General features: G+C 29.8%; 3 protein-coding genes across 8 annotated transcripts; all 3 read right to left on the minus strand.

Annotated features, from left to right (window-relative positions):
• Positions 1-1,232: 1,232 nt before the first annotated feature.
• On the minus strand, positions 1,233-3,527 carry LOC122530179 (tumor susceptibility gene 101 protein). Its single transcript, XM_043656910.1, has 9 exons — positions 3,330-3,527; positions 3,105-3,177; positions 2,944-3,028; positions 2,752-2,817; positions 2,522-2,685; positions 2,322-2,439; positions 2,024-2,253; positions 1,603-1,958; positions 1,233-1,522 (listed from the first exon to the last, which is right to left on the minus strand). Exons 2-9 carry the CDS (start codon positions 3,156-3,158, stop codon positions 1,336-1,338), a joined length of 1,260 nt encoding a protein of 419 aa, XP_043512845.1. The 5' UTR covers positions 3,159-3,177; positions 3,330-3,527; the 3' UTR covers positions 1,233-1,335.
• A 671-nt stretch (positions 3,528-4,198) lies between these two features.
• Positions 4,199-6,054, minus strand: LOC122530178 (probable splicing factor, arginine/serine-rich 7). The gene is made up of 2 exons (XM_043656909.1): positions 5,440-6,054; positions 4,199-5,340 (listed from the first exon to the last, which is right to left on the minus strand). The coding sequence occupies exons 1-2, from the start codon at positions 5,759-5,761 to the stop codon at positions 4,199-4,201; spliced, it is 1,464 nt and encodes a 487-aa protein (XP_043512844.1). The 5' UTR covers positions 5,762-6,054.
• A 1,857-nt stretch (positions 6,055-7,911) lies between these two features.
• LOC122530181 (lactosylceramide 4-alpha-galactosyltransferase-like) lies at positions 7,912-12,612 on the minus strand. 6 transcript variants are annotated; one of them, XM_043656912.1, is made up of 7 exons: positions 12,092-12,612; positions 11,360-11,789; positions 11,162-11,281; positions 10,796-11,067; positions 9,095-9,485; positions 8,659-8,869; positions 7,912-8,230 (listed from the first exon to the last, which is right to left on the minus strand). In XM_043656912.1, exons 4-7 carry the CDS (start codon positions 11,052-11,054, stop codon positions 7,961-7,963), a joined length of 1,131 nt encoding a protein of 376 aa, XP_043512847.1. In that variant the 5' UTR covers positions 11,055-11,067; positions 11,162-11,281; positions 11,360-11,789; positions 12,092-12,612; the 3' UTR covers positions 7,912-7,960. The 6 variants fall into 6 exon arrangements, with proteins under 6 accessions (XP_043512847.1, XP_043512850.1, XP_043512852.1 ...); XM_043656915.1 differs by lacking the exon at positions 11,162-11,281 and having other exon boundaries at positions 10,796-10,980; XM_043656917.1 differs by lacking the exon at positions 11,162-11,281 and having other exon boundaries at positions 10,796-11,000.
• Positions 12,613-12,764: the final 152 nt, after the last annotated feature.

Raw genomic sequence — 12,764 nt, forward strand, 5'->3', positions numbered from 1 at the left:
CTAAACCATGAGATTGTTCAAAAACTTTTATTTAATTAATTATTTATTTATTTATTTAATTAATGTTCAAAAATATATATTTATTTAATTAATAATATGTCTGTGTTTATTGTTATAGGTTTTATAGGTAGTGTTATATACATTATAGATATTTTACTTAATATTGTTATTATGAAATCATTTATGCAAAAACTTTCATTCCAGTTGAGAAATATAAAAATTATAATTATATGTTTATATTAATATTTATTTTAAAATTTTGAAACAACATTCATAAAAACAATATACATAAAATAAATGTGTATTTTATGTAAATGAATGCCAAATAAATGAGGAAGTGAATTTGTTTTTTTTAAGAAGTTCTTGTTATTTTGATTTAGGTGGAAATCGAATCTATGACAAGATATGTCTCTCCTATAAATCCTGCAATTTTTCCATTATTGGCAGTGGTGCTATTAGGAATTGGAATATTTTTTACAGCATGGTTCTTTGTATACGAGGTCACTAGCACAAAATTTACAAGGGACATGTTTAAAGAATTATTAATTTCTCTAGTAGCAGCAATATTTTCTGGCTTTGGTATATTATTTCTACTACTTTGGGTTGGAATTTATGTATAGGTATATTATTTTATAAAAATTTATAACAATAAAATTACACTGTAATTTTTCATTATATTCATCTTTATCTTTTTGTTTCAGATTGATCCTATCAGTGAGAAAAACTAATTTTAAAATTATGTATAATAGCATTTAATTTTATAATAATTTCACATCATTAAGAATAAAAACAATGTATTTTTATTAAATTGTGCAATGTAGTGATCAATTTATACATTTATCACACAAAAAACAAGCATTTATATTTTTTAATATATATCTAAAGCTACTTGAGGTACATAATTTTTTTATGATTTTAAAAAAAGTCAATTAAAAATTTCGCATACTTTACACATTTTTGAATACAGTATATTTAGAAATATAACCTCGTAAAACAAGGATATTTATTTTTAGTACAATTGTTTAATTTTCATTTGTTCATTTTATACGCATACACACACACACATATATATGTGTGTATGTGTGTTTATTTTTTGTTCGTTTTTATGTATAAAAGCTTTACGTTATATTCTTTGTTACGAACAAAATAATGTATACAACATGAAACAAAAATACATTACTGTATATATAGCATACAATTTCTGTAACGAGGGTGTTTCTCTTTTTTATAACATATCTCTATTATTGTGGAATTTACATAGTTCGTCTTGCATATATCGTTTGTAATAAAATAAAATATTAAATGGAGCAACTTTATAAAAATTGAGTAAAATGATTAACCAGCCAATCCTGCTTTTTGGCGACAGCGTTGCATAAGTGCTCTTAGCATGAATTGTCTGCGTGAAAGTTGTCGTACTTGTTTTAAAAATGCATCTAAATCTATGATACCACAACGTAAAGCTTCACCCAAGTAATATATAGCATCTTCCGTTGCTGCTTCTTCCGCATATGCGTTTAACATTCTACAATTATGCAAAAAACAATAATGTTGTGTCAAAGAGAAAAGAAAACAATAACAAACAAATTATTTAAAAATACATACTGTTTGTAAAGTGGTGCGATCGTTGTCACAGCTTCATCAACGTCTATAGACTGATTGTCAGAAAGTTTTGCAATTTCTTTTTCCAATTCAGCTTCTTTATCTTGGAGTATAGTTATATTTTTTTCAAGTTCAGTTTGCTCCCTCTTTAATTTACTGAACAATTCGCTAAGGTGATCAGATCCGCTTGAAAGTTCTTGTTGCGTTCGACGTAACGTTTCTAGCTCAGCTAACAACTGTGAGAACTGTTCTTTAAGTCTTCGTCTTAATTTGTCTTCTACTGCTGACAACAAAGATGCTCTAATATGTTCTTCAGTAATTGTACCTGATGCACCAGCAGTAGCAGGTACTGTTGGAGACTTGAAAATCATAAAAAGATAATTAGTACTCAAATATCATTTACTTGTTAAAAATTATAACTTACTGGTTGTGTTGATGGAGGGTATGGAAAAGAGCCAGTACATCCTTGAGATGGATAATTTGATGTACTTCCTCCATATGAACTGTATGAGCCTTGATATGGAAATCCAGAAGATGTTGTAGACATATATGGAGGATAAATATTACTTCCACCTGCATACTGTGAGTTTTGTGGATATGGTGGAAAATTAGTACCAGGAATATGTGTTCCACTTGCAGGTACAGGCATGAAAGCTATATATATTTGCATATTTTAATATTAGAATTTTTAACACAAATATCCAGAAATGATGTATACTTACGTTGTACTGGATAAGGTATAGAATTTGTTTGTATACTCCGTGGTTTAGCATAAACAGGTGGTTGTTCTCCAAATGTTACAATCATTATTTGAATTAGGCTAAGTAAATCAGATGAATGCTAAACAATGCATAACGACAATAAACTATTATAAAGATATTATTGAACAATGACTTATAAGACAGCTATATAAATTACTCACTGGTAACCAATCATGAAGGTATGGTAAATAAATCTTTCCATTGTGATCAACAAACATGCTCACTTTAATATTCATGTCAGCAGTAGGCTTAACATAGCACATAGGTGCATTATTAGGGTGTGTGTCCATCAGCCATATACATATTGGAATGTTGTAATAAGTACCTAATATTATTATAATAATATAACAATTCAGTTTGTATATTTATAATTGTTTTTTATTTTTATTACCTTTATAAGATACAGGTATTGTTCCTTGTAAATTAAACAATTCTTTATGTGATCCATCGTTAAATACTATCATAGAAAAAAACATAATAGAAATAAATTAATAAAGTTATGTTTCTTACATTTACTTCCCGATACATTGTTAAAAGATTAAAAATAAATAAATTTAAAAGAAGAGACATTTCTAATACCTACCAAATGGTTCTACATTGTATTTTAGACCCTTATAAAGATTCAAAACTTTCATGACATGTTTTTTAGTGATATCAGCATTTTGATACTGAAAGATAAAATGTATTTCATAAATATCATTAAAAAATACACGTATACATTCGAGAAAGATATATAATACACACTTTCGATAGACTTTGTTTTATTTTCCCCTCATCTACAGATGTCATCTTTACCATTTAACCTCGTATGTTAGAACTATAGACAGAAAAGATAAATAAAATGACATTTTTCTCTTTAAAATACAAATCATTTTCTAGCGATTTTGAATATTAAAATTTCTTAATACTTCGAATAATTTATAAATATTGTCGTATATCTTTTATCGTACATAAAAATTTCAGACTTACATCACTGTCAATCTTTCATGTATGTATATAATCAAACGTTATGTTCGACTATATTCTATTGCTAAAATTTCTTTAATTTGCAATTAAATAAACTAAGTAAATTCATTCGTTTGTCACTTAAAATATCTTAATAATTGTAATACCATAATTCACTATCACTTTAAATCAAGGAACACAAAAAGTTATTGAAAGGAGATTGCAACAATCAATTCCTCAATTAGTAGTTAGTGCTGCCCCCGAATAAATAGCGCACATTTCAAAATCACACAAAGAGAAAAACTAGGAATATATAAAATTCAATTATTTATTACCATGTATGTCAATGACAAGAAAGTTAATACAAAATTTCAAGAAATGAGAATATTTTTTCACGAATCTGTGAATAACGAAGTAATAACGAAGAATAAAGAAGTATAATAATTAAAATGGACTGTTGAGAAATATTTCTGAAATTCTACAAATTTGATAATTATTTTCGATAATTTGAAATTGCGCTTACACATTTTTTGTATTATTATAAAAATCTACAAAATTTATGTCATATGTCAAATATTCATAACAATTTAATATTGTTTAACAAATGCATATACGTATTCAAAACGATTTTAAAGGAAACATTAAATATTATTATTTATTATTAATTACCAAGTTTGTTAAAGATTAGGCAAAGAATTAAAATATAGCAATAAAGATGAATTCATTATTTATGTTATTACAATTGTATTAATATATGTACATACGTGTACATACAAGCTAAAAGCATCTTCGAAAACTTTATATTTTTTATTGATCGATACATTACATGTAACATTAAAATAACAAAATGATCGAGAGACGCAAATAAATTTTTCTATGTTATAATTTAAGGTTCAAGTTTCAGATTCTGTTTTCTCTTTTGTTTCGTTATTTTCAGATGTATTTCTATTTTTTTCATCAGATTTTGATTCTTTGTCAGATTTCTTTTCTTTGCTAGATTTCTTTTCACTCTTTTCCTTATCAGCCTTGTCACCGTCATTCTTTTTGCCATTATCTGATTTATCTTTGCTTCTTCTGTCTTTGTCTTTGTCCTTTGATTTCTCAGAATACTTAGACTTTGAAGATCTGGACTTGGATTTAGATCTAGATCGTCTCGACTTTGATTTCGAACGTTTACTCCGAGACCGAGAACGGCTTCTCCGACGAGGAGATCTTTTCTTGCGATCTTTGGATTTGGATCTTGATCTACGAGATCGAGAACGGCGAGATCTAGAACGAGATCGATGTCGGCCACGAGAGCTACTTCTTCTACGAGACGGTGACTTTCGTCTACGATCTTTAGAGCGAGAACGTTTTGATCGTGATCTTGATCTTCGTCGATGACGCGAACGTGAACGCCTGTGACGGGAACGTGATCTTTTGCGCGATCTGGATCGTCTACTACGCCCTCTGGATCTAGATCGAGACTTTCGGCTGCGAGAACCACTGCGACTTCGTTTATCCTTCGACAGCATTCCAATCATCGGATCTATCGCGGCTGAAATTAAATTGTGAGCTTCCTTTACTCTGGACATAGCTTCTTCTATTTCTTTTTGTGCTGCTTCATTACTTTTTGCTTCCGGTTTTGCTATTGCCTGAGTTGAATGATAAATTTTAATTGGTCTATCCATAAGCAGCTTTCCATTCAATAATAACGCAGAAACTACAGCTGCTTGTTCAGAGAGTTCGACCAGTGCATAGTGCTCTGTATCTGAATCTCTGGTACACATGCGTAAATACTTCACTTCAACATTGTTATTACTGAAGAAATCTAATAAGTGATCTGTCGTTACAGAAGGATCTAAATTGGCCAGAACAAGTGTTCTTCTTATTTCTTCGATTCTTCTACTATCTAAATGACCAGGTAAATGTGGGTAAGGTGGTAATCCGTTTGCCTCTAATTTTGGATCCATGGTGGTAATAACATGATTTGGAGGAATCCCTTCTATTGCATTTACAACATTTGGTGGTAATTTGGGCTCGGAAGGATAAAGACCTGTAAAAAAAAAAAAAATTTATGTTTATATATATAACTAAAAATAAAGTTTAAAAGAGAATGAAATAAAATGAAAATCTGATTATCATTAATACTTACCGGGAACAACTGTGCCGTTATTTGTTAATTCAAGAGCTCTCTGTTCATCTGGAATGTCTCCATTCTGGTAAGGTATTACAATTAATGCACGATCAATGAAAACAGTGTTTGTCATATGCTGAGCAACTGCAACGCATCCTTGGTCGTGAAATTTTATATAGCAAATACGAGATTGAACAGGTACAGCGACGTCTCGTATAGTAGGATACAATCTGATATCTTCTATTTTTCCGAGATACCCAAATAAAGTTTGCATTTGATCTTTCGTCGCTTGAGGTGCAATATTTGTCACCTGTACTACTTTCGTCGATCCCACCGCCATTCTGTTCACAGATTTTGTACAAAATCTCTTCCAACGTATTTTAGAGAGGTTAGGTTATTGAAGAAAACTATTTCAACGCTAGTTATGCATGCGGATGAATTATACACAATACGAGAAAGAATAAACTTAATTGATACATTACAATAAAAAATGAGCGAACATAATATTGGTTATCTTTTTAACTTTTTTCACAACAAATCGATGTTTCAACGCTGTAACAATCTTTTATTCACAACTCGTACATTCTTTGTGTTTTTTCCGACAGTTTCATAGCGACGTTTGTGGCACGAGCTATAAATTTCTAGATGGTTTCGTGTAGTTTATTCTTACAAAAAAAATTCACTAGATGATCAACTTTTACATTTATTTCGTAATAATTTACATATTCCTGCTTTATTTTAATGAAAAATTTTAATGAAAAATAGTTTATTTATTTATTTATTTTAATGAAAATTTAATATTTATTTAATAATTTATTTTAATGAAAAATAGTTTTTTTTTAAAGAAATTTTATTTGTAATTTTACGTATATATACATATATATATATATATGCATTATGAATGTAACAATTTATATGTATTTATATTATTTATATGTATTTATATTATTTATATGTAATCACTCACTATATGTATTTACCTACTCCAACATTATTTATTCATATGTATATATATATGACACGTACAAATGTAGGACGAATGTAGGACTTAAGTATTCATTTTGTGTATTTTTATGTACTAATACTTTATGTTCTAGTCCTTCATTTTTCTAAAATCTCGGTAATTGTTAATTATGTAAATTTAATTGTACAAGTCTTTTTTAAATTTTAATAATTGTATTAAAAGAATATTATAATAGTATTGTACACAATGTAAGATATATATAGCATTTCTTTTATATATATTGCTCTTTTTTATTTCTAATGTTATAAATAGAATTAATAAAAAAATTACCTTCATACATAAGGTTCTAAAATTTTTTATTTTTTTCATAAAATACAACGAGGATATGCAAACAATCGTAAATACATATAAAACACATAGAAACTTCAAAAACAGTACACAAGATTCTTGTATTTACATTTTATATTTACATTGTATTGTGTAATGATATTTCATCAACTAGAAATATTGAATGATTTATATATTGCTATTAAGTATTTTACAGGAAAGAATATAAAAAAATAGTTAATTTTTTCTTAAACTTCTCCACATCATTAACGTTTATATTTAGAAATTAAATATATCTTTTAGATAATATGATTTTCTAACATTCATTTTTGTTATATAAACATTCTCTTTCCAGGCGTTAAATTTTCATATTTTAATGTTACAAATGTTCATTTTTATATTCATTCGCTATTATGTAATGCATATTCGAGATAATCAAGTTACGCGGATCAACTAAATGGGATCATTTAAATATTTATTGTATTTTAAACTCCTGAGAAGTTTTTTGATACAAAATACGGCAGATATTTGGGCGATCGTATTATTATCTGTATATACATATACATATAAGTATTACATCACCTAGCATCTGCTCGTATTTTCCTTTCAAATGAAACTTTTAAATAGATATTTATTTTTCTTAATTCCTTTCTTTGCTTGTCATATTAATAAAAGACAAAATGATACTATTTAAACACAATACGCAAAGGTATATAATTACGTATATAATTACGTAGCGGAAAAATAATTCATAGTATCAATGTTTTTAAAAATTAAAAAATTTTCTCTAGGTCCATGCAATTATGTACATTTAGATACATGATACTATTCTCTCTTAATCATTCTTTACACAATTCACAAATAACGTCGCATTCAATTAAAGTTTATTGGTCTAATATTTTAACGAATACTTAACTATTTTAATACTTAAAGCTTTTAGCCTTTTATTATTATCTATATCATAGATATGTAACACATATCACATACATGTTATTTATTTTCATTCTTTTTCTTTTTTCATCAAATTTAGTCTTTGATATTGTCATAATTTGTTCTTCAATCAATGATTTTGACATTATTTACCAACATTATCAATATCTTAAGAAAAACATGAAATTAAATATTTAAATAAATAATAGAATTATTGCAAGCATTATTGTAAAAGACAGATGCGTGGCGTGGTATAGAAGATGATGTGATTGTGTTTTTATTGCAACTTTTGTATTTAAATTCAGTCGTAGTTATTCATTAAAATACCTCTCCACAATTATTAAAGACTCTTGGACAGTGATTCCTCGCGATTATGACGTACGGAACATCACTATTTACATTCACTTTTTCTGACTTGCTGAACTTATTCCATACGTGAATGGCCATCGCTTTTTCCACAATCTTCATCGTTTTGTTCCTGTCTTTTGTCTTAAAGTATACCTTCCATTTCTTGTAATGGATCGGATAAAATGCCGAAGGAGAAAAAACTTTAAAGCCATGACACCGACTTGTGGTCATGTCTCGAACCTGAGGTAAGAAACAGGTAAATGTTATTTACATATTCATTTTTATTCTCATATTTAATTCATCAATTCAAATTATTTAAATTGGACAAAGTATTTATAGCTTTCTCAATCAGCGTACATATTACAAATCGGAAGAGTTTTACGCGCCGTATAATCTTGATTTTTCTAATAGCATAGTGCGCATACATATGGCAATACATACTAGCATAGAATATTGATTTTTCTGAATATTACAGTTGCAGAATTCTTGACTTCACTTGCATACTATTACATTGTTATACTGCATAATACATATGTACTTAATATATATTACTTTATAAAATAAAATTTCTATTAAATATCCATTTATTATTTTTATTATACTATGTGACGCTTCTTTCTTCAGAAAATCAATTTATTATACAAGTATTTAAACTATAGTATACTCACGTGTTTAGTTGAACAGAGTTTTTGCAGCGTTCTAGTAATCACACCAGGACCATTGTTGCCCCAAATATCACCTCGAAAATTCGCTCGTACATCGCGTATGCAGGCATCAGCTATGCGACGACCAAGCGCCGTAGCATCAAATCCCACGACACCGGCGGCAACATTATCCCAATCCTCGGCACCGGCAAAATTTGTTAAATGTTCGAAGGATCTGCCACAGAAAGCGTTTCGTACAATACGTAGTCGAATCTTGTAATTAGTATACTTGCTTCGATCTATTTCTTAGGTAATCTTACAGGTAGTAGTACGTATGAAACATGAATTAAAAATTTCAAGTTTTAAAATATTGCTGTATAACATATAAGAAGGAGTACTTGTCTAGGTATATGATATATGTGATCCTATATTGGCTGTAAATTATTGAAAATGCCCTTACGTAATGACAACGACATCCAGGTCCAAGTATATTCCTCCGTATTTCCAAAGTGTCAAATATCTAAGAATATCTGACATGTGACTTCTTGGCCACCGACTTTTTTTCAATACGCCACTTCTATACCATAGGTCCAGAGGTGTGTTCTTTACGTATTCTTCCGGTTTGATATGCCTGATCCGAACATTCGAATAGCTCTGCAGTTGATGAAACATTTCTCTCGATTGGTTCGAGATTTTTGAAGGGGATACAAACAGCAAATATACATTCATATTTGGATTCATTTTAGCTGCTGATTCGACGGCACACGCTTGGCGAGCATTCAGCACTAAACCATCCTCGTCGAAACAAGATGTTTCGTGGAAAAAGATATTTCTATCCGTTGTTGGTTTATCTGTGATCAATATACATAGTTACATAGTACGTGATTGATTGCTTAAAACGATCTAACGATAATGTGACAGTAAAGAGCATCGGTCGCTTTTGTTTCGCACGAGTCAGTTTACGTAGTAAGAAAGAAAAATATGATCAACTAAAATAACATTACTGAATTTTCAATTTCTTCTTTTAATAATAATTTCTAATGTTTTTTGAAATATTAATGATATTATCAAAATATCTCGATTAAACAATTGCATAAATCTACGCCAAGTTACGTAAATTGAGCATGTAAAACAAACGGGGCAGCGTATGTACGTATATGTATACGTACATATATGTATACGTCCCTCTATTGACATGCTACTGTAAATTATCCCCCCGTTTACATGGTACTTTAATACACGGTCTCAGTTTATTCATCTTGATTGAATTTACCGTGTTATTGACAATGATGAGATTTGCAGTGCATTTAAAGACACGTGTATTCTCAAGAAACATAGTTCAATTTTTGTTTCAATGAATTTACGTAGAAATAATTGTACGATTAAACTAAAATTATCTATCCAAAATAGATATGTTTATAACATATGTTTCTCAGAAATTAAGAAAAAGAATTTCAAGTTAAAAAAATTTTTTAATATTACAAATTCTCCTTGTTAAATTGAGCGTAAAATTCAAATAAAAAAATTCACAGTAGGGAGATAAGATAGGAAGGTACTCTCAAGATAAGATAGGAAAAGAAAAAGTTTATATTGTAATCACCGGATGAGATAAAAGGCTAGCTGGTATGAAATACTATCGAGTGAATGTAATACAATTATAAAAAGTAATAGATACTTCATAGCAAAACAATTACTACGTACATACATATATAGTGGTTTACGTGGGAAGCACTGTAGGAGTGATTTCAGCAGAGTGAATCCGAATCCCCACTATTACTTATGAAGAAATTTAAAATTTAATGATCAAATTTGCCGATAGCATTCGTGTAACAGCTGCACTATGTGTGCATTTGGACGTGTTCGATAATCTCTGATATATTTATTTATGGCGATAGTGTCTAAGATATATTTATGGCTGTACTGAAGATAGTGGTAAATATTTCGAGGACATAGGACAAAGATCGATATTTCTTCGAAAACAGATAAGAAATCATTATAACATTAAAACAAGCTGTAAGCTCAAAAATGAAATCGCTGTATGTTTGTACGAACCTTTTTCACTTAATTTAATGTGCCGAATTCGCTCCTTCCCACTTAAGCTATTTTTGTTAGTGCCGATGGCGAAAAATTAAAAAAAAAAAGCTGAATTTATCAAACGTACCTAACTCCGGATCAAAATCCGGAAGACCATTCGATGCGCTCTCTTCTTCGTAACATGTGATGTCGTTCCATTCACCAATTACGAACGGTGACACATGTTGAATGAAATCATTATCAGTGGAGACCATCAGAATGAAGAGTATAATGGCGCATAGAAAACAGAGGAGTAATCTTTTCTTCATTTTCCTTGAATGACAATCAATAGTCTGCCAGTTACGTGACCGCGTTAGAAGCGAGAAAATGCTTTCCATCAGCAACATTAGTATAATACGACTAATACGATAGATGCATATAAAAATAAAACACATGCATTGATTAAACGGACATATCTATTGAAAGTAGACAGCGTTAAGCGAAGTGAACTCACGATATCGCTCTTACGGGGAACTGCCAACCTCTTCTTAGTTTTTTAATCAATAGATAAAATATTTTTATCAAGAAATAAAATATATTTTTATCAATAGATAGTGCCCTCTATCGTATATTTCTATTGGTATATAAGCAATATTATCACGTGTAGAACAGAAGCAGTTGTACAACTTACTTTCGTAGTTCGAGTACTTACATGTAAAGTAATATAAATGTAGGAAAAGCTCTCACGATCGCATCGCGTTAAACGTGGTATATTTCACGACTGTAATCTTGAAGCATATGTACGATACATTTTTATATCGTTAGAATTTTTAATTCATATCTCGCGTGATGTAAGATTAATACTTTGATTATACTCTGATAAAGAGTATTGATTGTCTTGATATTTAATCTCTTCATTATTCATAAAAACTCCTGCGACGAAACCACAGAACTTGGCACTGAAGTTTCGCTTAGCTCAGAATATTTCTTTCATTTGTAAATATTATGGATTACTAGACTACTAAGTTCTGAAATTACGTATTTGTAATAAATTTTTAAAATTTACAAGTACATTATCTTTTGCTCAGTCAATGTGTACTCGACTTCAGAACACAAGTCACAGTTCCAATCCAAACACAAATCTGAAATTTTTCAAATCGTTCGAATTACTGCACGAGTCGAATTGCTCGGATAAGTCTGAAGAGCCATTTGGCCAATCAAAACTCAATTTAAATAATTTTTTTACTGGATAAAAATACAGACCGTTCTATTAACATCTTTTATGCTTGTGACAGAGAAATATTTCACCAGATAAATATATATTTTTGTATATAATAAAATAAGATGAAATGCTAAAGTGGCAGAGTGTATGTTATTCTTCTATACGTGAAATGAAACAAAACAAAGAATTATTAATTTATGTTGTGTTGTATAGCGTACTCACCGGTCCCTCTTTTCAAATCAGTTCGTCCCATAGAATCGATAAACGTAAGAGCGATTCTGTTGTTTGGCACGGGCGTATCTTTCGAAGAAACGTAGCATTGCACATTTGTATTGGAATAAATGATTCTTTTGTGACAAACACTACCGGCTCGAAGCACGTTCTTGGTTAATACGCATCATCTTTGATTAGTCGCACTAACAGCACTTTGTCGATAAATATTCTTGTCCCAGCACTTGCTCAGAAACTGTTCAATCGGAATTTTTCTTCTCTTTCTTCCTTGTCATTCCGAATAAATCTGGAGATGGGTATTCCATTGATACTCCAGATATATGAATAAAATTTACGAAACTTCAAAGTGTAAACAACCTGTCTATCATGTATAATGTCCAAGCATTTAAGTAATTTCTCGTACTGATTCCGGAGATAGTTTTTTTCAATAAATTAAGAATTGTGTATATCTGCCTGCTGGATACTGTATGTAAGTAACACGTCTGTCGTTCATACACGGTCGAATAAGGGTGGTCGCGCGCATGCGTAATTAAAGCTGAACGTACACTGCGCGATCAAAATTTTACTAAAGTCACATTGCTTATTTGTCGATAACTAGGCAATTATAATAATTAGAAAATTATTTCTTTACAAACTTTATTTCCGTACAGGTTACTGATAAGTT

This window comes from Frieseomelitta varia, unplaced genomic scaffold (genome assembly GCF_011392965.1).
Source record: "Frieseomelitta varia isolate USP_RPSP 00005682 unplaced genomic scaffold, Fvar_1.2 scaffold_331, whole genome shotgun sequence".
Taxonomy (NCBI): domain Eukaryota; kingdom Metazoa; phylum Arthropoda; class Insecta; order Hymenoptera; family Apidae; genus Frieseomelitta; species Frieseomelitta varia.

Bases quoted from the DNA above. Each gene is read 5' to 3' on its own strand.
- LOC122530179 (XM_043656910.1), bottom strand. From the start codon at position 3,158: ATGGTAAAGATGACATCTGTAGATGAGGGGAAAATAAAACAAAGTCTA. The intron at 2,818-2,943 runs GTAGGTATTAGA...TTTCTATGATAG, and splicing joins ATACAATGTAGAACCATTTG to TATTTAACGATGGATCACAT. The intron at 2,254-2,321 runs GTAAGTATACAT...AAATATATATAG, and splicing joins TATACCTTATCCAGTACAAC to CTTTCATGCCTGTACCTGCA.
- LOC122530178 (XM_043656909.1), bottom strand. From the start codon at position 5,761: ATGGCGGTGGGATCGACGAAAGTAGTACAGGTGACAAATATTGCACCT. The intron at 5,341-5,439 runs GTAAGTATTAAT...TTTTTTTTACAG, and splicing joins TAACGGCACAGTTGTTCCCG to GTCTTTATCCTTCCGAGCCC.
- LOC122530181 (XM_043656911.1), bottom strand. From the start codon at position 11,102: ATGTGTTTTATTTTTATATGCATCTATCGTATTAGTCGTATTATACTA. The intron at 9,486-10,795 runs GTACGTTTGATA...TATTGATCACAG, and splicing joins GGATTTTGATCCGGAGTTAG to ATAAACCAACAACGGATAGA. The intron at 8,231-8,658 runs GTGAGTATACTA...TTCTTACCTCAG, and splicing joins AACTCTGTTCAACTAAACAC to GTTCGAGACATGACCACAAG.